The sequence below is a fragment of the Pelophylax lessonae genome (genome assembly GCF_965119305.1).
Source record: "Pelophylax lessonae genome assembly, chromosome: 3".
NCBI classification, from domain to species: domain Eukaryota; kingdom Metazoa; phylum Chordata; class Amphibia; order Anura; family Ranidae; genus Pelophylax; species Pelophylax lessonae.
The window spans coordinates 662,018,606-662,046,461 of NC_138770.1; the positions used below are offsets into that span (position 1 = coordinate 662,018,606).

The window sequence follows — 27,856 nt, forward strand, 5'->3', positions numbered from 1 at the left end:
TATTCTTTAGTCATTTCTGATTACCAACAGCTTGTGTATCCCCTTGAAGAAGCCCGTGAGGGGCGAAACATGTCGGGATTGATCTATATTACACACCGCTATAATACAGGACCATATGTATTTGGGTCATTTATGACAAATGTTTTTATATGGATATATTACTTTTCAATACATTTTAGAATAAATATAGCATTTTTTTAGAAAAAAAAATGTATCTAATAAATATGCTGCACCTGTAAAGTCCCATTAAAAATTATTTTTCTCTCTCTATTTATATCAAGGGATGTGGTGCTTTAACTGAATGGTGATCTATTCACATAAATATAGACTAGTTTTAATAATCTCCACCCTATCCAAACAAAAAAAAAAAAAAAAATTTGGGCTGGGCTTACATTTCTCTATAGAATTCTCTTGGTTCAGTTTTCCAATAAAATTGTCCATTTCAGTGTTGTCCATGTTTTGCCTATATTGTCTAATTTAAGAAGAGCAAATATCATAAAGCGTCCTGTACTTTATTAGTTGTACATTTTCGATACAACTCTTTATACATGGCTATGAAGGATAAAAACTCCATATGTATGATAATAACATTTTTGTATTTTATTTACTGCAAAAGGATAAAGTTGGTATCATTGGCCGAAATAGGTGTTTTCTATTCAGATATCTATATTTTAGAAGAAATGTGGTTTGGTCGTACAAGTGACCCGTCAATCTCATTCACAGAGCAGCAACCTATAGAAAAGAAAAAAAGAAAAACAGTAACAAGAGATAATTTGTGTCACATATTTAGAAATAAAGATATTAAATAAAATAAATGGGTTTCTTCATGAGCTGAGAACTGATGTCTTCTTTGAGACCACAAACTGTACAGTGCGTATATAAAAAGAAAATCAGATTTTGTTGCACTGCAGCCTGAAATGAAGACAGACACAGTTTTTGTTTTATCCAGCTGTATTTACATCCAAGTGAAAGCTATAACACCAACATGTCAGAAAAAAAATCCAAAAACAGAATCACCGAGTTGGAAAAAGAATCAACCCTCCCCCCCCTCCCCACCACCACCACTTCCTCCTCCTAAAAATGACTTGTAAACTCAATCAGGTGTAGCTAATCACCTTCTCAATGGCACATAATGCCATTTGACTTTCTACTTTGATCAGCTGTGTTCATTTTGATTAGCTCAGCATGAAAAGAGCTTTCCAGGAGCATTTCAGTCCCTGATAGTGCAACTGAAGCAAACAATCAACTATGGGTGACAAGGCATTGTCACTGGGATAAAGCTGTGGACAGGCACAAGTCAGGAGATGGAAACAAAAAAAATGTTTTCACTTGGATGTTATAAGTGGCACAGAGAAAATACAGCTGGATAAAACCAAAACTGTATCTGTCTTCATTTCTGGCCGGACATGGGGTGTGCTGTGAATGCACATTAAGCTTTGCATGCAATAGAACAGTGTTTCTCAACTCAAGTCCTCAGTGCACACTAACAGGCAAGGTTTGCAAGAAAACTGAAATAAATCACAGGTGATATCATTTGCTGCTCAGTGATTGCAGTAGTCTAGTCTGCATCTCCCCAAGGTAATACTTAAAATCTGGCCTGTTAGTGTGCCCTGAGGACCGGAGTTGAGAAACACTGCAATAGAAGACTGCAGGCAGGCAGGTAAGCATGTGTTATTGCAGAAGAGACATTGCATGTCATAGCTGCTCACAGTTTTTTGCAAGTTAGGTTTAGTTCCACTTTAGGCTGCTTTTACGCTGCTTCGTTGCAAAAAACGTGGTAAAAATGCATATGCCTTTTTTTATGCACCTCCAGTGTATTTTCTTGGTGCCTATTACCCAGCATGCACCTGTAGAACTTGGACATGTGACTGAAAAATGTACCAAAAACACAACCACATGCGTATTTTTGATGCATTTTAATGGGAAGGTGCGTTTTTGGTGCAGTTTTAAACATGCACTAAAAAACACAGCATGCAGCACTTTTAAAAATGCAATGGACCTGCAACCGACTGGATATATATATAAATTATCATAAATAAATAAATAATACTGTAGTACTATAAATACAATATTATAAATACATAGAAATTATTATATTAATAAATATTAGATATATACTAAATTGTGTATATATAATAGACATACAGTGCCTTGAAAAAGTATTCATACCCCTTTAAATTTTTTAACATTTTGTCACGTTACAAAAACGTAAATATATTTTATTGGGATTTTATGTGACAGACTAACACAAAGTCGCACATAATTGTGAAGTGGAAGGAAAATGATAAATGGTTTTCCAAATTTTTTACAAATAAATATCTAAAAAGTGTGGCGTGTATTTGTATTCAGCCCCCTTCACTCTGATATCCCTAACTAAAATCGAGTGGAACCAATTGCCTTCAGAAGTTGCCTAATTAGTAAAGAGAGTTCACCTGTGTGTGTAATTCAATTTTAGTTAAAATACAATTGCTCTGTGAAGCCCTCAGAGGTTTGTTAGAGGACCTCAGTGAACAAACAGCATCATGAAGGCCAAGGAACACAGCAGACAGGCCAGAGATAAAGTTGTGGAGAGGTTTAAAGCAGGGTTAGGTTATAAAAAATATCCCAAGCTTTGAACATTTCAGGGAGCACTGTTCAACCTACCAAGACATGGCTGTCCACCTAAACCAGTGGCGAACCTTGACATCCCAGATGTTATGGAACCACATTTCCCATGATGCTTATTCACTCTGCAGTGTAGTTGAGCTTCATGGGAAATGTAGTTCCAAAACATCTGGGGTGCCAAGGTTCGCCATCACTGACCTAAACTGACAGGCCGGGCAAGGAGAGCATTGATCAGAGTAGCAGCCAAGAGGCCCATGGTAACTCTGGAGGAGCTGCAGAGATCCACAGCTCAGGTGGGAGAATCTGTCCACAGGACAACTATTAGTTGTGCTCTCAACAAATCTGCCCTTTATGGAAGAGTGGCAAGAAGAAAGTCATTGTTGAAAGAAAGCCATAAGAAGTCCCATTTTTAGTTTGTGAGAAGCCATGTATGGGACACAGCAAACATGTGGAAGAAGGTGCTCTGGTCAGATTCAGATGAGACCAAAATGAAACTTTTTGGCCTAAAAGCAAAACGCTATGTGTGGCGGAAAACTAACACTGCACATCACCCTGAACACACCATCCCCACTGTGAAACATGGTGGTGGCCACATGGTGGGGATTCTTTTTCTCAGCAGGGACAGGGAAGCTGGTCAGAGTTGATGGGAAGATGGATGGAGCCAAATACAGAGCGATCTTAGAAGAAAATCTGTTAGAGTCTGCAAAAGACTTGAGACTGGGGCGGAGGTTCATCTTCCAGCAGGAAAACAACCCTAAACATACAGCCAGAGCTACAATGGAATGGTTTAGATCAGGGATCCTCAAACTACGGCCCTCCAGCTGTTGCGTAACTACACATCCCATGAGGCATTGTAAAACTCTGACATTCACAGACATGACTAGGCATGATGGGAATCGTAGTTCCTGAACAGCTGGAGGGCCATAGTTTGAAGACCCCCGGTTTAGATCAAAGCATATTCATGTGCTAGAATGGCCCAGTCAAAGTCCTGACCTAAATCCAATTGGGAATCTGTGGCAAGACTTGAAAATTGCTGTTCACAGACGCTCTCCATCCAATCTGACAGAGCTCGGGCTATTTTGCAAAGAATGGGTAAAAATGTCACTCTCTAGATGTGCAAAGCTGGTAGAGACATCCCCAAAAAGACTTGTAGCTGTAATTGCAGAGAAAGGGAGAAAGGTGTTTCTACAAAGTGTTGACTCAGGGGGGTGAATACAAATGCACACCACACTTTCACATATTTATTTGTAAAAAAATTTGAAAACCATTTATCACTTCTCTTTCGCTTCACAATTATGTGGACAATTCCAAGGAGTATGAATACTTTTTTCAAGGCACTGTAATAAATGTTGTATATATAATAGATATAAATCTTGCAAACATAAAATAGAAATAACTGACCATAAACCACCTCATAATGTGTTGGAGAAACATTGATTTTCAGTATTTAGTCTCTGAATTATCAACAATATAAAATTCACACTTTTCTGCAGTGTTAATCGGTGTTAAGCTCTAGTAAGAAGATAAGCTCTAGCTTTAGGTAATTTACAAAAAAAAAAAAAAAATAGATTAATGAATAACTGCGATACACAATTGTTTATAAGCGGCCTTGTCTTTGAAGAGATTGAAAAATAACATCAAAGAATTAGCCTTTAATGGACAGATTAAAACTATAAAAACAAAATAGAAAAAGTTTGATGTGTGAATTGTTTAACGTGTCAGTCATCACTTAAACATTTTGGTTCGGGGTGAAATTTCTCCATGAAAGGTGTCAGGGAAGCCTGACACCTATGCCGCAAATCCACTTTTAATTAACCGGTTAAATTATATAAGCTTTTAAAGTATTACACCTAAATTGCCTATTCCAGTCACTGCATGAAGGTATTTAAAACTAATTAGGATAAAGCTCTTATAAAATGCATTTGGGACCTTATTTTATATTACATTGAGTGGGAATTTTTTTTTTTTTTTTACAAAGTGTCTAAAAGTAAAACTTCAGGCTCACAGCTAAATATTAAATTACAATACATATTTTTAAACTGTTTTATGTGTCAGAAGACGTGTAGTTCCGTTAGCAGTCAGCTTTATTGTACTTCCAACACTAGAAAGGGAGCAGCTCTAGCATTTAGTAACTTATGCAGCATGTCCACAGCAATAAAGCATAAGATATATGTGTAGCACTGCCCCCTAGGGAGCCGCTGAGATTGGATTCCCCTGGGTTACCCATAGCAACAGTCTGTAAAACGTATCACTTTAAGACTTGGCTCAGACAATAAACAGTCCAGGGGGTTTGGTTTTTGTGTTTTATTTTGGAACTTGGATGGGAGAAGGGATGAGTGGGATACTCCAACTTGAACTATGCACAATCTCTGAGGACACTAATTTAATGAGTGCGGCAAGGCCGCTGCTTCACCTTGCCACTGAAGTGAAGTAGAAGATATGTTCCTGAATGAATTCCTCTTCAGGGTCCTAACCTGGCACCCCCTTTCTCACTTCCCATGCATGCTAGCCCTTGTCCACTGACTCTCCACTTCCTGGGCAGACCCCGGGGCAAGCTTCCCGGTACTCACGGACACTGTTTTTCCCTGGGTTGCTCTGCCTTCAGCTCCACTTGTCAGTATCCTGGACCGCCTGGCTCAGTATCACACACTTGGTCCACTAAGCCTGTGACCACCTTCCTTGCTGACAGGAGGAGAGACAGCCATCACCCTGCTCCTGGGATCTGGCTTCCTGCCCAAAGAAGCCCTGTCACATGTGCCCCCGGCTTTTATGACCTATCCCAGAATGCACCACTGTTGTGCCCTCCCACTGGAACAGCCACAAAAGCCTGTGTGTCACTGGCTTTGTTTCCTCCACTGTCCAACAGGCTCCCCTATTGGGGACACTCCCTCAGACCAAGTGAATCACACATGGACACATGTAACAGGCAAAACTACTGATCAGGCTCCCCTGATAAGCAGATGGAGCAAACAATGCTTTTACCTAGCATATACCTAGGAGGGTGCTACATATAAAAATAAACCCTAGCCTTTCTTTCCCTAACTACACATCAAAATTTGCTTTCTAGTAGGGAAATGGACCTTGCGCCCAGATCCCAAAAAAGTAGTGGTACTTGCAAAGCTTAAAAGAAGAAAATGGTCGCACACCACCACGGAATCCAATGAAGAGAAGTTCCTTTATTCACATAAGTGGTACATGGTACAGCAGGGTATGACAGTACTGTGTGAAACTCTGCGGATCGATCCCCGCTGAGCAGAGCACGGTCCGCAACGGAATGCGGACCGTGTGAAAGAGCCCTTAGGCTACGTTCACATCTTGGCGTTGCTATTTATAGGCGTTTTTCAGGCGTTTTTATGGGCGTTTTTTCAGGCGTTTTTGTACAGGCGTTTTTAGGTTGACTAGTAACCAATGGAAAAAAATAAAAACGCCTGTAATCTGCCCAAATGAAGCTCATGTACTTTTTTGAGCATTGGGCGTTTTGCTTAAAACGTCAAAACGCTCAGATGTGAACAGGGGCCATTGAAATGAATAGGATTTGTCTTGTTGGGCGTTTTTTTAGCTGATCCTTTGAGCAGAAAAACTCCCCAAAAACGCCCCAAAACGCCTACATGTGAACTTAGCCTAAAATACAAAATCAAGAGTTTAAATATGAAACCCATACAAAACCCTGTTTTAATTTATGTAGAATAGTTTAGCCCAGTGTGGTAATTCCAGCTAATGTAAGAGATTATTTATCCATATTGCACTTTTTTGGTACGGTGAATGCTACAATTGTGCTGGAAATTCCAGAAAGTGCAATATGGATGAATAATCTCTTACATTAGCTGGAATTACCACACTGGGCTAAGCTATTCTACATAAAATGAAACAGGGTTTTGTATGCGTTTCATATTTACATTCTTGATTTTGTATTTTCTTTTTTTTGTTATTGCTGTTTTGTAAAAAATGATCAATGTTGACTTTTCTGATGAAGATCCAAAGGGTTTTTCTTTTTTTATATGTATTCAAATAAAATGTAAAATAATTTTATACAATAATATACTCTTTTCTTATTAAAATTATAATTTGCCTTTACAATCCCATAAAATAGAAGAATACAAACATTTTTTTTATATAATTTTACGGGATGATGGTAAAGACACCCCTGGTTTAAAGAGCCCCCCTTTTTCTTTAGTAGTCTAAATTGTTTATGACATATCTCAACCTACCTGAAAAAGCCATTGCTAACATTATTGGCCATATTAGGTCAATGATGTCCTTTCTCATGGCAGATTGGGCACTATATTGGTGGGAGTGACAGCTTGCATTCGGGTTTAATCTTAACCCAAGTTTGGACCAAACCAATGATTGTTCCTTAAGGCTCCATTCACACCTGAGTGATCTGTAGCGATAGCTCCAGACGCTTGTTTTTTAAATTTTTTTACTTGAGCGTTTTTGGAGTGGCACCATTTATTTAACTGTGTCTCCCTCCCCTTGAAAAGAAACTCATGTACCAAATCTTGGCACAGAACCAGGAGCGTTAACAGTTGCGATTTTTGCCCTGATTTGTATTTTGTAGTTTGACAATCGCGGCAAAATTACACTGCGTTTAGGGTGCCATTAAGAAACAAGGGCATCGCAAATGTATTCCACAATTTTACCTGATTCTGGAATAGCGACCTGTCCGCGATCCAAAACACCACACCTGGTTGAATGGAGCCTAAAGGTTCCGGGTCAAACCAGAAGCCCAATACTCACTCAATGACAGTTAAAGACCTCCAGTGTGTAACAGCACCAAATCCAAGAAGCAAAGTAAACATGGTAACTACTCAGATCAAAGTGTAACAAGCTGCTAAAGTAAGGATTGCAGTTGAAGTCTTATGGTTCCCAGTCTGGTAAATTGTTGCCCAATGCTAGTAATTCCCAGCAATATTCTACTTCCCTTATCATACCCAAATTGTATATGACATAACTCAACCTACCTGAAAGAGCCACTACCAACATCATTGGCTTTATTAGGCCAATGATGCTCTGGCCATGGCTAACTTGGCGGGCATTACAGCTTGCTTCCAGGTTCGATCCAAACTTAAGTTTGAACCACATCCATGCTTAAAGGTTCAGGGGCACACTAGAAGCCCATAGTTGCTCAATGGTAGCCAAAGACCTCCAGTGTGTAACTGCACCAAATCCAACAAGAAAACTAAAGATGGCCAGATCAATTTTTAACTAACTGCTAAAGTAAGGTGCACATGGGCAGGGCAGTGGAGGTATTGTGGTTCTCTAACTTTTAAATTGTTGTCCTAGTACCTCCCAAAAATATTCAACTTCCTTTATGGTATCCAAAATATGTATGTGCATATCTCATCCTACCTGAAAGAGCCATTGCCAATTTGAACTCTTCTTTTAAAATATTAAGAACTTCTTTCACACCATCTTCTCCCTGGAACAAAACAAATAAAACAATAAAAAATGTAGCCATAGCCCCTATACCTAATGTGATATTAACAGTACAGGCAGAATTCCAATCTACCTGATAGGCCAAGCCCCATAATACAGGCCGTCCAACAAAAACTGCTTTGGCTCCCAGGGCTAAAGCCTTCAGGACGTCCGTTCCTTTCCTCACTCCACCATCTAGATAGACTTCTACTTTACCTTCTACTGCTGTCACAATTTCTTGCAACACGTCAATCTACAGAAAGAAAAAAAATAGTAATAGGAGAGACAGAGGTGTTGTATTTCAATATTTTACTTTATCAGCATTGCAATAAAGCCATGTGTGAAGGAGAACCCTATCACTCTGGACTCGTTTCGTACATTTGGTTTGGATTACTCAAATGGGAAAGTAATATTTATCAGGAATATATCTCCAGAAATATATGAAGACTATCCCTGGCCTGTTTGATTCTGAATATGTTCATTGAAAGAGCTATTCACTTTGGCCTCTGTTCCATGTTCTTTGGTGTCGGAGACGGGCAATCTATCCTTGGTGGTCTTCCTATTGTTTGTATATTGAGGTGTGCTGTGTGTTCTGTTCTGTCTCCTTGTTAATTGCTAACGAACTTCTCTCCAGATGGCTAGATAGTTGGTTCAGATTCTCTTTCTGTATACAATCTCATCTACATGATAATGTAATTGGGGCCCTGACCTGGTCAGGAGGGGGGGATGTGTCCCTGTGCTGTATATATAGTGTGTGAGACTGGTCAATAAAGAGAGTCTTTACCCAGCATTAAGCCTTGGCTCATGTATGGGAGGGGTCTGTCAAGGTCCTGCACCTTGACACTATACCTGCACTTCTCCACTTGCCTTTCCCCACTCTTTCTTTTTGTGTTGTGTGTGTTCACGTTTTGTCCTTTTTTATGTGGCGGTATTCTTTATCACGGCACGATGAATATGGCGTAGGTCCTCGAGCCTGCCCTGAAAGTCTTGGGAGGGGGTGGATAAGGCCTTCTGGCTTAGTTCGCCCTCTCTCATGGGGTCTCCCTTCGGGGGAGACCCACCTAGTAGTTGGGGTGGGCTGTTTCGGCAGTCCTCCCAGAGAATGGGGTCTACCTGGTTTCGGCCAGGTAGGACCAAGTGAGTACCTCAGTCCCTGTCAGGAGCCCTGCACCCCGGAGGATCAGGGTTAGGGCCTTTCCTCTTCAGAGGAGGGCCATGTGTACGCCTTGTGCACTTTTTGTGTTTCTCACGTTTGCGTGTGTGCACTTTTTTATGCACCGGGTGTAGCTTGAGTGTGTTTCACACATCACAGGCTTTAAAAAAAATGGGGGGGGGTATTATGCTATGCCGGTGTTATTTCGCCTAGATGGATTATATGCTGTTCGGGTGAGAAAAAGGGGAACCCGTGACGGTGAGAGGGGGTCAGACCATCACACCATGTATTAGATGCCATGCCATGCCTAGATTAGTTTCTATCTAGTTAAAGTATTTAAGGGTTTGTTTAGAAGAGTTCAAACACGATACACTGCTCTAGGCTGGTCCTCTCTTGTTATATAGACCCAGGAGCATCAGGTGCTGGTTTGGCTCGTACCGCAAGGTATCAAGGATTGGATGACCACACACTGATAGCAATAAGATCCTTGAAGTTTATTTTCAAAAATTAAAACTCAAACAAGTTCAAATAACAAAGACACGGTAAAGGGCAAGCGTTAATGCGTTTCTTGCCAACAAGCCCTTAATCATACCACATTATACACAGCGGCTCTACCATTTAAGTACTAAAGCAATCAATTTATATGTCCAGCTGTAACCAAACTGTGTATATGCTCTAGCGATCGGACTCACACTCAAAACCCAAATAAAAGTCTATACAATCCAAATCAAACATAACATAATATATAAATATATATATATATATACAAAATAGATCAAATATAAAAAGAAAACAAAAAATACATAAATCACAAAGTGGAGGTAATGCAAAATCAGCTAGAACTGATTGATAGTAACCACTTGCCGACCAGCCGCCGTACTTCTACTGCAGCAGGTATCAGGCAACTGTACGTCACTTCATGAGACAGCTAGTGGGGGGCACACGCACCACCAGAGGCGCGCACATGCGTTGATTGTCCACAGGGGGAGCCAATCAGTGGGTCCAGCAGACGCGATGTCCACCTGGCACCCGCGATCAGAACGGCGGTCTGCCGATGTTAACACGGCAGACCACAGTTCTGTCAAGTGATGGACACAGGGATCTTGTGTTCCTCCTATTTAGGAACACGGGTCTCTGTGTTCATTTAGCAAGCCCATCTCATAAAAGCAAGAAAGCACCCCCTAGGCAGTGATGGCAAACCTTAGCACCCCAGATGTTTTTGAACTACATTTCCCACGATCAACTACACTGGAGAGTGCATAAGCATCATGGGAAATGCAGTTCCAAAACATCTGGGGTGCCAGGGTTTGCCATCACTGCCCTAGGGACACATTTAACCCTTTGATCGCCCCTGGGGTTAACTCCTTCCCCAGTGTCATTATTACAGTAACAGTGCATATTTTTAGCATTGATTACTATAGTAATGTCACTGGTCCCCCCCAAAAGTGTAAAAAATGTCAATTAGGGGTCCGATCTGTCCACCGCAACGTCGCAGTCTCGCTAAAAATCGCAGATCGCCGCCATTACTACTAGAAAATAAATAAATAAATAAAAATGACATAAATTTTTCCCCTAGTTTGTAGATGGGATAACTTTCAGAATTGTCACTCGTTTTTTTGTTTATAGCGCCAAAAGAAAGCTCTATTTGTGGGGAAAAAAGGACATCAATTTTATTTTTTTTTATCAATTTTCATCAATTTTTATTTGGGTACAGCGTCGGGAAACCCAGAAGACATCTCTTCAGTGTTCATAAATATGAGGGCTGGACTAAAAGTAATCCAAAAGTGGGCATCATTTCATTTTTTTTTTTTTATAACTTACATAGGTCATTCAAATTTTACATGTTGGTAAAAACAAACTCTTCCTATATTGTTACTCTTATTCTTTTTTTTTTTTTTTTTTATATAATCTTTATTTTAGTTAGCACAAAACACACAGTACAACAAGGAAAAGATAAGGGGTAACATGGCCAAAAGCATAAGAACATAACAGCGTAAAAAGCCCGTTGCCGGGAACATCTTGCATGGAAAATACAACTACATATCTATCACATGACATAGAATGGGCCATTGGCAGCGAAAAGCCCAGACAGACACCAAATAGCCGGAGTAGGGGGGCAAAGACTGCCTCCAGTATACCTCCCCTGACGCAGCGCACCACACCAGGAGCCCCCCCAGTCATGCCCCTGCCACCCAAGACGGGCGACGGGGGGGGGGGGGCACTAGCAACAGCTGTTACTCCTATTCTTCTTTTTCATTGCAGGTAAATAATGGATTCCAAGCAGAAGCAACATGCTGCCATTGAGTTCTTGATGAAGAAGGGATGCAGACTGTCCAACATCCACAGAAGGCTACAGAATGTTTATGGAGATGACACCATCGACAACAGCAATATCTTGTCATTGGTGACTCTTGCCAATGGTGTCATCTCTGTAAACATTCTGTAGCCTTCTATGGATGTTGGACAGCCTGCACCCCTCCTCCATCAGGAACTCGATGGCGGTACGTTGCTTCTGCTTGAAATCCATGATTTACCTGCTGTAAGAAAAGAAGAAGCAGCATGACTACAGAGGTGAAATTTGAACAACCTATGAAAGTTAGTAAAAAAGTTCTGCCCACTTTTGCATGGTATAGCCCATGTAACCGAACTCATAAATGTAAAAAGAAACACCACTCACTGTAGCTGGGGCACCATCTAACTGGCGTGCACCGTGATTTGACACCAGGATGCCGCTTACTCCACGTTTAACAGCTTCCTTAGCATCATCAGCTGGAAAATAAAGACATTGTAGTGTGATGAAATTACATGACAAAAAGAGGTGCAAGTAGGTGGTGTTGCCCAACTGTTACTTTACCAGCATGGTTGGTATAAATAAGACTTGTCTCCAGTGCTATATAAATAGGAATGGGATCATAAGGCCAGTACTCCTTTCTAGGAAAGGGGGTAACTTTGACACATTAAAGTCAAATGATGTGGATCAAATCTTATGGGACAGGAAATGATAAAATATCTAATCACACCTTGGATTGCGGCCCTCTTTTTCTACTCCTTACGGTTGATTCACTAAAGGCTAATGACTTTGCAAAGGAATTTTCCCCAGAGCTTAACCACTCCTGGACCGGAAGAATTTTCCCCCTTAATGACCAGGCTATATTTTGCAATTCGGCACTGCGTTAATTTAACGGACAATTGCGCAGTCGTGCGACGCTGTACCTAAATAAATGTTGATGTCCTTTTTTCCCCACAAATAGAGCTTTCTTTTGGTGGCATTTGATCACCTGTGTGATTTTTATTTTTTTGTGCTATCAACAAGAAAAGAGCGACAATTCTGAAAAAAAAAAAAAAAAAACAATATTTTTCACATTCTGCTATATAACATTCCCAAAAAAAAAAAAATGTAAAAAATCTAAATTTTTTTACATTTTAGGCCAATTTGTATTCTGCTACATATTTTTGGTAAAAAAAAATGCAATAAACGTATTTTGATTTGTTTGCGCAAAAGTTATCGTGTCTACTATCTACTGGAAAGATTTATGTCATTTTTATTTATTTATTTATTTTACTAGTAATTTTGGAAATCTGTGATTTTTTGCGGGACTGCGACATTGCGGCGGACAGATCGGACCCCTAACTGACATTTTTGACACTTTTGGGGGGGGGACCAGCGACATTACTACAGTAATCAGTGCTATGCACTGTTACTATAATAATGACACTGGCAGGGAAAGGGTTAACATTGTGGGTGATCAAGGGGTTAAATGTGCACCTAGGGGTGTGTTTCTAACTGTGGGGGGGCATGGCTTGTGAAATGATCACAGAGACCTGTGATCCTATATAGAAGGATCACAGGCACTCTGTGATCATTCCAGGGAGAAGAACGGTCAGCTGTGTTTAGAACAGCCGACCGTTCTTCTCTCTCAGCGGGAAGCGACCGCGGGTGTTAGACGGCAATCGGAGCCGCCTGCCCCATGCATCGGCTTCCCTGCTGACGAGCGGGGGCAGGAGCGCGCTGCCGTTGGCAAGCGCTCGCCCCCTAGCTGCCTACGTGCGACCGACGTATAGCTACGGCGGTTTGCCCAGGAGCGGCTGCCTGTCGCAGTATAACTGTGGTGGGCAGTCGTTAAGTGGTTAATGAATGTGGTGCAGTTTCACTTTCCAGAGGGTACCCAATCACATGCAAGGAAAATAAAAATTAAAAAAAAAAACAGTATTTTTGCTTGCATATGATAGGATGACAAAAGTCATCAGAGCATCACCTAATTCACAGGCTCTAGGCAAAATTCCCTTGCAAAGTATAACTTCCCTTGCAAAGTATAACTTCCCCTGCAAAGTATAACTTCCCTTGCAAAGTGAACAGCGCATTAGCGTTTAGTAAATCAACCTCTATAGATCGGGGTTATACAAATTAATTTATTAAATTAATCTTAAGCATTGAAAATATTTAAATTGACAATTCTATCAATAATCTCTTGTAATGCTATCAATCAATCATGTATCTATCTATAATCTACTACATTTCTAGCAATCATCTATTGTAACTATGAATAATCAATCTAGCAATACTCTATTGCAGTTCTATCAGTAATTTTTTTTAACTGTAAATGGGACAACTTTATCATATTATCTGAAGTAAGAACTGTATTGTCCCATAGTAATCAATCCGATTTACAACTAAGCCAGAAAATTGCATCTGTAAAATAAGACCAGGCCTATTCTGACACTTTTTGTTTACAAGTACAAATCTGAATTTTTTTGGCAGAAAATTATTTAGAACCCCAAACATTATATATATATATATATATATATATATACATACATACAGTGCCTTGCAAAAGTATTCGGCCCCCTTGAACTTTGCAAACTTTTGCCACATTTCAGGCTTCAAACATAAAGATATAAAACTGTAATTTTTTGTGAAGAATCAACAACAAGTGGGACACAATCATGAAGTGGAACGAAATTTATTGGAAATTTCAAACTTTTTTAACAAATAAAAAACTGAAAAATTGGGCGTGCAAAATTATTCAGCCCCTTTACTTTCAGAGCAGCAAACTCTCTCCAGAAGTTCAGTGAGGATCTCTGAATGATCCAATGTTGACCTAAATGACTAATGATGATAAATAGAATCCACCTGTGTGTAATCAAGTCTCTGTATAAATGCACCTGCATTGTGATAGTCTCAGAGGTCCGTGTAAAGCGCAGAGAGCATCATGAAGAACAAGGAACACACCAGGCAGGTCCGAGATACTGTTGTGGAGAATTTTAAAGCCGGATTTGGATACAAAAAGATTTCCCAAGTTTTAAACATTCCAAGGAGCACTGTGCAAGCGATAATATTGAAATGGAAGGAGTATCAGACCACTGCAAATCTACGAAGACCTGGCCGTCCCTCTAAACTTTCAGCTCATACAAGGAGAAGACTGATCAGAGATGCAGCCAAGAGGCCCATGATCACTCTGGATGAACTGCAGAGATCTACAGCTGAGGTGGGAGACTCTGTCCATAGGACAACAATCAGCCGTATACTGCATAAATCTGGCCTTTATGGAAGAGTGGCAAGAAGAAAACCATTTCTTAAAGATATCCATAAAAATTATTGTTTAAAGTTTGCCACAAGCCATCTGGGAGACACCAAACATGTGGAAGAAGGTGCTCTGGTCAGATGAAACCAAAATCAAACTTTTTGGCAACAATGCAAAACATTATGTATGGCGTAAAAGCAACACAGCTCATCACCCTGAACACACCATCCCCACTGTCAAACATGGTGGTGGCAGCATCATGGTTTGGGCCTGCTTTTCTTCAGCAGGGACAGGGAAGATGGTTAAAATTGATGGGAAGATGGATGGAGCCAAATACAGGACCATTCTGGAAGAAAACCTGATGGAGTCTGCAAAAGACCTGAGACTGGGACGGAGATTTGTCTTCCAACAAGACAATGATCCAAAACATAAAGCAAAATCTACAATGAAATGGTTCACAAATGAACCATTTCATTGTAGATTTTGCTTTATGTTTTGGATCATTGTCTTGTTGGAAGACAAATATCCAGGTGTTAGAATGGCCAAGTCAAAGTCCAGACCTGAATCCAATCGAGAATCTGTGGAAAGAACTGAAAACTGCTGTTCACAAATGCTCTCCATCCAACCTCACTGAGCTCGAGCTGTTTTGAAAGGAGGAATGGGCAAAAATTTCAGTCTCTCGATGTGCAAAACCGATAGAGACATACCCCAAGCGACTTACAGCTGTAATCGCAGCAAAAGGTGGCGCTACAAAGTATTAACTTAAGGGGGCTGAATAATTTTGCACGCCCAATTTTTCAGTTTTTTATTTGTTAAAAAAGTTTGAAATATCCGATAAATTTCGTTCCACTTCATGATTGTGTCCAACTTGTTGTTGATTCTTCACAAAAAATTACAGTTTTATATCTTTATGTTTGAAGCCTGAAACATGGCAAAAGGTCGCAAAGTTCAAGGGGGCCGAATACTTTCGCAAGGTACTGTGTATATATATATATATATATATGTGTATGTATGTATGTATGTATGTATGTATGTATATATTTTAGCAGAGAATAAAATGACGGTCATTGTAATTTTCTATGTCACACGATATTTGCGCAGCGGTTTTTAAAATGCTATTGTTTTGGAAAAAATACACATTGTAATCAATTTTAATGCAAAAAAAAAAACAGAATTTATAACCCAATTTTTTGATAACATATAAGAGATTATGTTGCGAGTAAATAAAAACCTGAATATGTCACGCTTTAAAATTGCATGCGCTCGAGGAGCCGCGACAAACTACAATACTTTAGATTAGGGTTATACAAATTAATTTATTATATTAATCTTAAGCATTGTAAATATTTGAATTGACAGATCTTTCAATAATCTCTTGTAATGTTATCAATCACATATCTATCTATAATCTGCTGCATTTCTATTAATCATCTATTGTAACTCTATCAATAATCATTTTAGTGATACTCTATTGCAGCTCTAGCAGTAATTATTTTTAACTGTAAAATGGGACAACTTTATCATATTTATAATATTTATAATATTCATATTTATAATATATTTATAATAATTTAAAATAATTTAATAACTTATAATATTCACATTTATAATATTATCATATTATATTATGAAGTAAGAACTGTATTGTCCCATAGTGATCAATCAGACTTAAACCTAAGCCAGAAAATTGTTTCTGGAAAAGAAGACCAGGCCTATTCTGACACTTTTTGTTTACAAGTACAAATCAGAATTTTTTTGTTAGAAAATACTCATAACCCCCAAACATTATATATATATAAATAGAATTATTGCTCTCACTCTAAAGTTTGCGGCAATACCTTGCATATGTGGTGTGAACATCCTTTATACAGTATATGCGTGCATGAGCTACATGTGCGATCACTTCTGTGCACGAGCACAGAGGAAGGGGGGCGCTTTAAAAAAAATCATTTTTATTTTGTTTTTATTTTTTTACACAATTCCATCATTTATTTATTTATTTTTATCTTTTTTATTCCTTTTACAAGGAATGTAAACATCCATTGTGATAGAAAAAATGGATGACAGGTCCTCTTTATGGAGACATCTGGGGACTAGAAGACCCCAGAAATCTCCTCTATCCTGGAAAGCTTAAGATAAAAAATTAAAAAAAAAAAAAGCATTTATTTCATGCTTTAAAAAAAAAAGTCTGTGTTTACATCTGCCCTAACCGGAAGTGACATAATGATGTTGTATTCAGTCTCCTAGACCATAGAGACAACCAGGGACCTCCCTGGCAAGCTCTACAATAACCCAGCACACCGCCAGATTGGGTACCGGGCTCTCCAAATGCAAGGAGTAGCCTGGAGAAGCGCTGGGGGGTGGCAGGAAGGGGGGGGGGCTTCCCTGCTGTTGCCTGTAAAAGCAATCCAGCAGCTAATCAGCCACTAAGATTGCTTTTAGATTAAAAAAGAATTGCCAGTTGAAAAAAAAAAATACCAGGGTTATGGCATACAGCTGCAGCCCCGGTATAACCACTTGAAGCCAATTTCGTACATAGTGGTTAATCTGTTTATTGCAAATTATTACTTACTGTTCTTATGGCTAACATTTTGATCATTCAAGCCCAGTTTTTTTTATAAAAATATTGAAAATTAATTCATTATAATTTTATGTCTTACTGTATTCCTTACCTCTTAATATGCCTTTAGCTACAATAGGAAGGGAAGTAAGCCCCCTAAGCCATTCAATGTCCTTCCATGTGATAGAGGCATCAATTGCCTGTGAAACATAGACGGCTAGACCACTGTCTTCTCCATAGCCTTGTTTGGATGAAAAGGCCAGCTCTTCAGTGTCAAAGTTTTTCATTCTGGAAATAGAACAAAGAAGATTATGTTTGCTATCACAGCTTCCAAACTATGCATAGTAAACGCCTGGTCTGCAGAATTGGCCTCTTCTGTAACCTACCAAAGTCCAAAATGAGTCACTATTGATGAAACTGGGAGACTAGGAGACTAGTCACAGTCAGTGATGATTTGGGGAGCAATGTCATCTCATCTGGTGTTGGTCCACTATGTTTTATCAAGTCCAAAGCCAGTGCGGATCTCTACCAGGAAATTCTAGAGCACTTCATGCTTCACTCTGTGCTGACCAGCTTTATGGAGATGCTGATTTTATTTTCCAGCAGGACTTGGCACCGCCCACACTGCCAAAATGCGACACGTATGTCGACACGTTTCCGAGCGTGCTTGCTGATTGATTGCCGCGAAGAAGGAGCGTGGCTGCCCTCCCCCAGGCAGCACGCGCGCTCGGAAACGCGTCGCATACAGATGACATCATCCTCATCGGACTATCTACCAAGCCTCGCTGTCAGCTACTACACCGAGCCTGCTTCCTGTTTTCAATTCCGCCGTACTTGCCGGCCACGGCAAGTACGACGGAACTGGATGTCTAGGACTGGATGGATGGATGTCTAGGACTGGATGACGTTTCCTCATCACTTACCTACATTGGAACTTTGTCTATGGGCATGAATATATGCTTGCAGGTGTGAGTGTATAATTTTATTCATTAAACTTATCATAAAAAGTCTACACTTAGAGGCACCTCTGTCTTTCTTTGTTTTTAGCCCTGAGGAACCCCTGGCTTTGGTTTCTGGATGGCTGCCCTATATGGTGGACTTTTTCTTTCCCTGTGCCATTAATGACTTTTTTACTCCCATGGACTCTGGTCTAATATGTGACTAATGCGCCTGTTACCATTTTGTATTAACCTTCATTGAGACAGGGGTTTTCTCCACCTGCGCCAATGGAAGGTTGCGTGTCTCACCAACAGGGTAACCACAATCTCACCAGATGTAAGTTATTTCATTTTCTCCATTTCTAACTTAATCTTTTTTGAGACCACCACCCTATCACCTTTTTTACACTTTAAGCCATCCTTTGGGTCTTTATTTTGCTTTTTGGGCTTGACCCCTTTGGGCCCTTGAGGTGTGTCAGCATTCAAGTCACAAAAGGTTAAAAAAAGAAACTTTTCTTATCCAACTAGGTGGTTAAACATTCCAATAAAGTTTGTACAGAACATTGCTCTTTGAAAGTATTCCAGTGCTTAAATGAATTTCCAAAAAATAGGGAGCTTTTCATGTAACTCTCCCATTCTTAAGGATAATTCTTCCCATAGTTGTTGATTTACTAAAACTGGAGAGTGCAAAATCTGGTGCAGCTCTGCATAGAAACAAATCAGCTTCCAGGTTTTAATTTCAAAGCATAATTCAACAAGCTGAAGTTAGAAGCTGGTTGGTAACTATGCACAGCTACACCAGATTCTGTGTGCACCAATTTTAGTAAATCTCCCCCATAAAGTCCAAGACATGCCACACAAGGCATGATTTATGACCCATTGTGAGAGGGAAAACCTAACTGCACACTCTGTGTATTACACTCCCAGCTTTCTTAGCCCTACCCACCTCTCCTTATATAACCTCTTACCAGCAGAAATAATGGATGGGCCAGTTGCCTAGAAGCCAAGGCCCGTTATTTAGCGTTAAAGTGGTTGTAAAATTTTACACATACAGTGGATCCGAAAAGTATTCACAGATCTTTCCTTTTTTCACATTTTGTTGTGTTACAGCTTTATTCCAAAATTGATTAAGTTCATTATTTTCCTCAAAATTCTACAAACAATACCCCCATAATGACAACGTGAAAGAAGTTTGTTTGAAATCTTTGCAAATTTATTAAAAATAAAACAAAAAAATCACATGTACATAAGTATTCACAGCCTTTGTCATGACACTCAAAATTGAGCTCCGGGGCATCCTGTTTACACTGATCTTCCTTGAGATGTTTCTACAACTCCACCTGTGATAAATTCAGTTGATTTGACATGATTTGGAAAGGCACACACCTGTCGATATATAAGGTCCCACAGTTACCAGTGTATGTCAGAGCACAAACCAAGTCATGAATTCCAAGGAATTGTCTGTAAACCTCTGAGACAGGATTTTATTAAGGCACAGATCTGGGGAAGGGTACAGAAAAAAATTCTGCAGCAATGAGCACAGTGGCCTCCATCATTCGTAAATGGCAAAAGTTTGGAACCACCAGGACTCTTCCTAGATTGGACCACCCGGCCAAACTGAGCGATCGGGGTGAAGGGCCTTAGTCAGGGAGGTGACCAAGAACCCGATGGTCACTTTGACAGAGCTCCAGCATTTCTCTGTAGAGAGAGGAGAACCTTCCAGAAGAACAACCATCTCTGCAGCACTTCGCCAATCAGGCATGTATGGTAGAGTGGCAAGACAGAAGCTACTACTCAGTAAAAGGCACATGACAGCCCGCCTGGAGTTTGCCAAAAGGCAACTGAAGGACTCTCAGACCATGAGAAACATAATTCTCTGGTCTGATGAAACAAAGATTGAACTCTTTGGCCTGAATGGCAAGCGTCATGTCTGGAGGAAACCAGGCACTGCTCATCACCTGGCGATTACTACCCCTACAGTGAAGCATTGTGGTGGCAGCATCATGCTGTGGGGATGTTTATCAGAGTAAGGAACTGGTAGACTAGTCAGGATCGAGGGAAAGATGAATGTAGCAACGTACAGAGACATCCTTGATGAAAACCTGCTTCAGAGCGCTCTGGACCTCAGACTGGGGAGAAGGTTCATCTTCCAAAAGGACAACAACCTTAAGCATACAGCCAAGATAACAAAGGAGTAGCTACGGGACAACTCTGTGAATGTCCTTAGTGGCCCAGCCAGAGCCCAGACTTGAATCCTGTCGGGATTATTGGGGGTGATTAAAATAATAATAGGTAAAAAAAATGGATTTAAAAAAGCCATGTATATTCAGTCATATAAGATTCTGAACAGTTTAACTTCCATCTTGTTTTAAGGTGAAAGAAAGTTCATATATGTTCTGTTGCAAACTTTCTTTTACAATAGGGTCTTATACTTTCAGCAGATGTCTCTGTTTTCTTTTGGGCATAAATAAGTGGAAAACTGACGTTCTTTTAGATAAGACTCAGTCAAGCTGACGCTATGTTAAGGGGGTGATGTCTCCTTAATTGTCTGTATTCTAAAGATGAACAATAGGTGCATTTAAACCCAGAAGTTTTAAAAGATACATTATTATGTGTGTGAAGATATTAGCACTAATTATGTCATATATTATGTAAGGCATATACATATATATTTAGAAATTGTTTGTCTACCATATTTTGGGTTTATATTCTTGTTAAATAGCAAATCTTACTTAGGTAAAAGTAATTCCACTTAAATTACTTCATTTTAAGGCATGTGGTAGGAGTGTTTATATAAGCGTTGCTTTAGAATGGACTAAGGAATGGATCTTCCAATCCAGACTAAATGTCTGACAGCCTATGTCAGAATTCAAATAAGTAATGGACTTTCACTGGCCATAGGTCAATAAGGTCACTTTTAATAGTAGGCCATTGTATGTTGTGACGTATTCTAAGCACGAAATGTAATGAACAGTGCAATACTGCCTCCTGTAGACAAAATACCAAATGCAGTCTTGGGGTATTTTAGATATTTCCCATATAGAAATATTATATTGTATTAAAAATAATTATTATTGAAATGGCGTTACTTGCCAAGGTGAATGATGGAGATACAGATGGACATTTATGTATGTACTGGGAGCATGGACAAAGTTTTATGTTGTGTTATATGATTAATCTTGAACATAGAGAAATCATCCTTTAATTTTATTATACGAGTATTGAATTATCAGGAGAGGTGTGTCTATGACCTCACCAGTTAAGGTACAGAATATCCCAACCAATGGGGATAATGTTTCGTCCCTCTGGGTTTAACTTATGGTAATTTTTTATAGCCCTTTGTTCATACCATATAAAAGAAGAACCCAGATGAGAGAGGACACACATTACAATGCCCATCATACAATACACATACATCACACACACTACTACATCCATTTATAGACTCATCCAGACATACTCCATCTTGCTCCATTATTCATCTGAAACTTTGAGGGATGCCAAACGAAACTCCTCCCTCACTGGCATATATCTTAGGACTCTGGTAGCGACCATTTGAAGCTAGCGGCCATCTTAAGTGTGGTAAATATGCCTTGCTATGTTATTTGATTTTATTCAATATTGTTTATTTCCTTCCTTATATGTTTTATATTGCATATTTAAGGGTAATAAGATTACAATCCCAGCCGTATAAACCATAGTAGATTTTTCTCTAAATACCTGATTTTTGTTTTTATACATTTTTATTAATATCAGATTTAATGCATTATTTGCAATTTTAAGTCTTCCGTTTTGCATGGCTTATTCTCACTCATCTGCAGTGAAGTGACTTTCGGCTATGCGATTCGCAGACAATTGTGGTCTGTTTATATAGAACACTTTCCTATGGCTTATGCTATACCTGGAGAAATGGTAATCTTGCTTTCGTTTTGTTTTCACTTTGTTTAACTTTCACTTTCATTATTGAGCTAAACATCACATTGCATTGATTGTTTGAAGTTAGTATTTTTTCTGTAGAGTTATCTTTTTGTGTCATTTCTTGTTTGATCATATATTGTGATTACATGTCTTGAGAATAAATATTTTATATATATTCCATACTGTAGACTGTACTCACTAAGATTGGTATATGCTTTTAAAAAGAAATTAATCAATTAAAAAGAATTCACGACATATTGATTTGAGGAAATAAGTAAAGACTCTCCTTTTTCACAGATCTTTGCTTATTAACCATAAATAGACACTGTTATATTCAGAGCAGTATAAATATTCTGACATAATAAAGTACGAGCGCGAGATATGTTATTAAATATTCTTACAATCCAATTGAACATCTCTGGAGAGATCTGAAAATGGCTGTGCACCGACGCTCTCCATCCAAAAACTGCCCAAAAATAGGTGTGCCAAGCTTGTAGCATCATACTCAAAAAGACTTTAGGCTGTAATTGGTGCCAAAGGGGCTTCACAAAAGTTTTGAGCAAATAATTATGCACATGGGATTTTTTTTTTTTCGTTCTTCATTTTTAATAAATTTGCAAAGATTTCAAACAAACTTCTTTCACATTGTTATTATGGGATATTGTTTGTAGAATTTTGAGGAAAATATTGAATTGAATCCATTATTGAATAAGGTGATACCCAGAAATGAAATAAATTCTCCTTCATAAGTTATATCTGTCTATCTGCAGTCTTCTCTTCTCTACATCAGTTCAAAGTGCAATTTATAAAGTTCCGAAAAAAGAGGACGGGGAGCAGAATTTACACTCTGCAGAGCTCAGTGAGGAGAGATCTGAGAGCTGATTGGAGGGAAGGGACATACCCCCCCCCCCCCTACACAAAGCACACAGGAATAGAGCCGAGGCTGTCAATCTGCTGGAGCTCCCTCCCCGGTCACCATTTTTCTCTTGGGTCAGGAAAACTTGTCAGAAGTGATTCATGCTAATAGCAGAGGAACGAAGCCCCAGACAGAAATGCATTTAATTGAGACAAATTCACACTAATGAGGGATGTGCTTTGTTCATATTTCATGTCTGAGGTTTACACCCACTTTAGGGGCCTAATACTCTGTAACATGTGTGCTGCCTGGCACTGCCACCTAATACCATATGTATGATCACAAAATATGCTATTAAAGAAAGCTCTCCATTCTGTGTTCAGAGAGGGCCAGGTTGGGACGTTTCAGAAGACTCTATGTCTTCATTATATTGTTAACATGGCAGGATTTTATTTTTACTTTTAAAACTGTTGGTCAGAGAAATGTTCTGATCTTATTAAATTATTTAGGCTCCAAAACAATTATTCAAGTGCAATGGTTGATGTTAAATAGAACATTACTACCTAAGTGATAAAAACAGAACTTAAGAAAGAAAACTAGCAGATAATAAAAAATGTTACTTTTAGAATGGTTTTCCAAATTAGAATGGACCTAAAGGTGTGGTTTAAGCTGGTCTTGCACCAGTAGAATTTCATTTTCAGAAAGTTTATTCAGTTTTCTAATAGTTAATGCAGTCACATCGACAATCGTTTTTTCTACTGTTGTTATGAGTAAATTGAAGGAACAAGTTGGAAAGTTGTTGAAGTATTTTCTAACTACATTAATCAAATCTCCTTTGGCATTATTAAATGTACTGACGAAATCTAAGAGGGTATGGCCAGCTTTAGATCCACATTTCATTTTTAAAGATTTTATTGTCACATCAGATTTGTGTGGTTTTGTTCAAATAAACTCCTTGTTAAATCTTATTATCTTTACAATTTACAATACATTTTTGAATAATATGGCCAAGCTTTTATTATAAATAATGAGTACCTGAGATGTGGGGGAAGCTGAAACTTGTTCCGCACATCGTCTTGCCTTTTCCCCAGGTACGGTGTGTCCACTGTTAAGAAGATTCCTTTGTAGCCCATCCGTTCTGCCCTTTGTACCAGAGACCTTGTCAGGTTTCGATCTTTGTAGATATACAGCTGCATCCAACGTAAGCTGTCCGGAGCAGCTTCTGCCACTTCTTCAATGGAGGAGGTAGCCCAAGAGCTCAACATCATCCCAGTCCCAACAGCTTTACATGCTACCAAATAAAAGTAATCATGTAGAAATATTATTTATATGGTGCCAACATGATAATGTGAACTTATACTTTCTGATGCAGAGCAAAGAAACAGGGTACATAGCTGCCACCTTTACTGGATGCACATGATCATTCTTCCTTCACTTCCCAATCACTTGTAGAAATACCCCATACTTCCAGATGTAGCGCTACCCCTGTAGGAGCCTCAGTAGATGTACACAGGTTCCTTCTCTAAATAGTGCACAGCAACATTTAATCAACTCAGGCTCAATAAACAGTCCAGGGGTGTCTTTTTGAATTTTAATGACTAAGTAACTGGTAACTTGGGAGGACAATCAGGTATGGGATACCCCAAGATGCTCGATGCTCAAAGTGCAGGGGACTCTTTACTATCTCTAGCTAGCAGCAATACAGCCATTCATGCCCAGCTGAGGACCAGGAAAATTGCTGGGTACATGTAGGAGAAATAGGCTAAAGTAGTCCAGATTCTTGCAGCTGGGGACCACAAGACACTGCAGTACAGGGGTCTGGTTTTACCCACAGATCTTGGCAACGATTAGTCCAAAGATGAAACCTCCAGCTGAGTAGTCCAGCTTCCAGTCCAAGAAGGTGGGTGGTCCAGGAACAAACAGCCCCTTGAGCATGCAGATCCCCACAAGATAAAAAAGGCCAGACTCTCAGGGTTCCAGTCTGTTTAACAGCATTCCTATTACCATCTGGGCACACCTCCCCAGGGTTCAGTCATGTCCTGCTAAATATTCTGACTGGTTATTTGAATTCTCCCTCTCTAAGCTCTAGAAGCTTCTTGTAGAGGAAGTGGGGAGTAATCAAACTCCCAGCCTGTGAAATCCTAAACAGACTCGACCAGGGGCGGCCCGTCCATAGGGGGGTGCAGGGGCGCCGCCCCCCCTATCCATGCATCCGGCCCCCTAATCCACATGCAGGAAGCATGGATTCCAAAAGGGGATTTTTTTTTTTTTTTTAAGCATGTGATTAGAGCCAGAGGCTCTATTAGGCTCTATTAGGCTTCAAAAAAGGGTTGACTCGGGGGTTAGAGTACTGACATTATTCACTATTGTCACACTGACTCTCCCCTCAGCCAATCAGGAAGAGGGTTGTGAGACCCTCTTCCTGATTGGCTAAAAGGAGAAGTGATCTTACTGGCCAGTGGCCAGAAAGAGGCAGAAGAGACACGGCTGGAGGAGGACAGCGGCTCAGCCATCCAGCACTCCCCGGCTCGGAGGAGGTAAGGAGGCAGACCGTTGGGGGGGGGGAAGGAACGTGTCGCCTGCCAACTGACTGACTGACCGGGGGGGTGTGCATTGGTGTGCCGCTCCCCTCCCCCCAATTACAGAGCACCAGCCGCCACTGGACTCGACTAAGCAATCACTGTTCCTATGATTACAGAGCAACCTAAATTTACCTAGTAGCCTAGCTAGGAGGGGGTTATGCAAGTATAAGGAACATGTGACTTATTCTCTTATTCCATCATGACATTCTGGCACTTGGTGATTGCCTGCTCAATCACCCAGTGCGGTCCCATGGCAGTGGGGTGAAATCTCTGAGCCCTTTGTGAGCTCTAAGTTGCCACCTTGAGCTTCCTTCTTTACTGATTGGAGCAACCAGTAAAAGAAAAAAATGTGTTGGTGAGAAGGGCAGCAGTTGGGGGAACCTGTTTTTCTTTATCTTGCATTAGCAAAGCAATCATTGAACCCTTCATGCCAGTCCCATATAGGGAACCCAATACTACAAGGCCACAATACACACCCATCATAGGTCATAGGTCAACCCTTATCCTTGTAACCCCTCTTGTGATTCCAGGGAGCCACATCATAACTGTATAAGAGAGCTCCATATAGCACATGAACCACTAGCTGAGCACCATTGATCTCACTGAATCTTCTTACCTCTGACAGTAGCAGTTTCTCCTTCGGGATGAGCCATTCTCTGCATTGCAGTGGCCGCTACGCATATAGGCATGCTGACTTTCTGTCCAAGTATAGTTGTTGAGAGATCTGTGATTGAAACATCTCTTAGAACACGAGGATACAACCTGTATCTAATAAGAATGATATGTCAGTAGAGCAAGCATGGCATTAAAGTCACAATCCAAAATACTGCAAAATGTAGCCATGCAGTGGGGTTATCCCCCCCACCCCGCCCCTTAGGGGTTAAATACTCATTTGACTAAGGGAGTAGGAATAAGGTAAATTACACCCACTATTCCTTGTTCCTGCAGGGTACTTTCTCTCCATGCAATCAGTCCCTGCCACTTAAAGCGGAACGAAACTGTATTTGAGCACCACATTCATTTTTTTAATTCATTTTTAATATTCTTTTTTTTTTTTCTTTTTGTAATATTCAAACCAAACTCCCCCACAATCCATGTCCCCATGCTTTATTTTGTTGAGAAATCCTTTTGAAACATACCCCCCTAGCATTTTTAGCTGTGGCCATCTTAAGTAAGGGCAGATGATTCATGTAGTATTTACTTCCCAAAATCTATCTTAGCCCAGGCCTGCAGGCAGGAGGGTGGGCTTAGCTGGGAAAGCTCCACCTCCCCCCGTGAAGACTCTTGGGATGTATGACATCATTCTGGCCTAGGCCCAGAAACCAGGAAGAAACTGAAGAAATTAAAAAAAAAGTTTAAAATAAGTAACTATAATATATTTTCCTATTTACTAATGCTAGCAGCATAAGTACTAAAAATAGTTAATGTGGAGTGAGAGAGTTTAGTTCCAGTTTAACTCCTATGCCTGGCTGCCCACAGTTGTCGGATGTTATCACATACAATGCAGGACCGGTAGCCTTTCATTGTATAGGAGGACAGTGAGGTCCACTAGAGCAGTGGTTACCAAACTGCGGCCCTGGGGCTTGATGCAGTTCTTTGCTTGCCTTTATCTGTCCCTTGAGGCATAATTCTTTCCACTGACACCAACAATGAGGCACTATTTCTTCCAATGGCACCAACTATTTCTCCCCCTAATACCAAAGATCGGGCATTGTATAATCTAAGCTGGCCCTTTCTTTAGAAAGTTTGGAGACCCCTGCAATAGAGCACTGGACAGTGGAGGAAAGCGCCATTTGTCAGGGGAGTGAGGATTAACCAATTGCCGACTGCCGCACGACTATATACGGCGGCAGTCAGCCCCTCGCAGGCAAAGTGACGTAGGGGTACGTCACTAGCCTGTGAGGCTCTAGGGAGCGAGCGCGCGCCGCCGGAGGCGCACTCCCGCTCGCTCACGGACCCCCTCACGCGTGTGAGTGTGAGCGGCGGACCCGATGTCCGCCGCTCACTCGCGATCGTCGGTTACACCGGGAGAAAGGCAGGCGGCTAATGTAAACACAGCCGCCTGTCATTCTCCCCTATGTAACAGCAGAGATTATACGGTCCTGCTATGTAGGACCATAGATCTCTGCTGTTACATGAAAAGCCACATCCCTGCACAGTTAGAATCACGCCCCTAGGGACAAACATAGTCACTGCATCTCTAATAAAGTTAACCCCTTCCCTGCCAGTGTCATTTTTACAGTAACATAGAAACATGGAAACATAGAATGTGTCGGCAGATAAGAACCATTTGGCCCATCTAGTCTGC

The 27,856-nt window shown here is 40.2% G+C and overlaps 1 protein-coding gene across 1 annotated transcript in view; it reads right to left on the bottom strand.

Moving 5' to 3' along the window:
* Positions 1-499: 499 nt before the first annotated feature.
* HAO1 (hydroxyacid oxidase 1) overlaps positions 500-27,856 on the bottom strand; it is a 43,417-nt gene continuing 16,060 nt past the window's right edge. The window contains exons 2-8 of the mRNA XM_082249960.1: positions 26,165-26,316; positions 24,002-24,257; positions 17,367-17,542; positions 11,850-11,941; positions 8,114-8,272; positions 7,954-8,023; positions 500-732 (exon numbers count right to left, since the gene is read on the bottom strand). Coding sequence (XP_082106086.1) covers positions 665-732; positions 7,954-8,023; positions 8,114-8,272; positions 11,850-11,941; positions 17,367-17,542; positions 24,002-24,257; positions 26,165-26,316 — 973 coding nt within the window. The 3' untranslated portion in view covers positions 500-664. The remainder of the gene's footprint in view (positions 733-7,953; positions 8,024-8,113; positions 8,273-11,849; positions 11,942-17,366; positions 17,543-24,001; positions 24,258-26,164; positions 26,317-27,856) is intronic.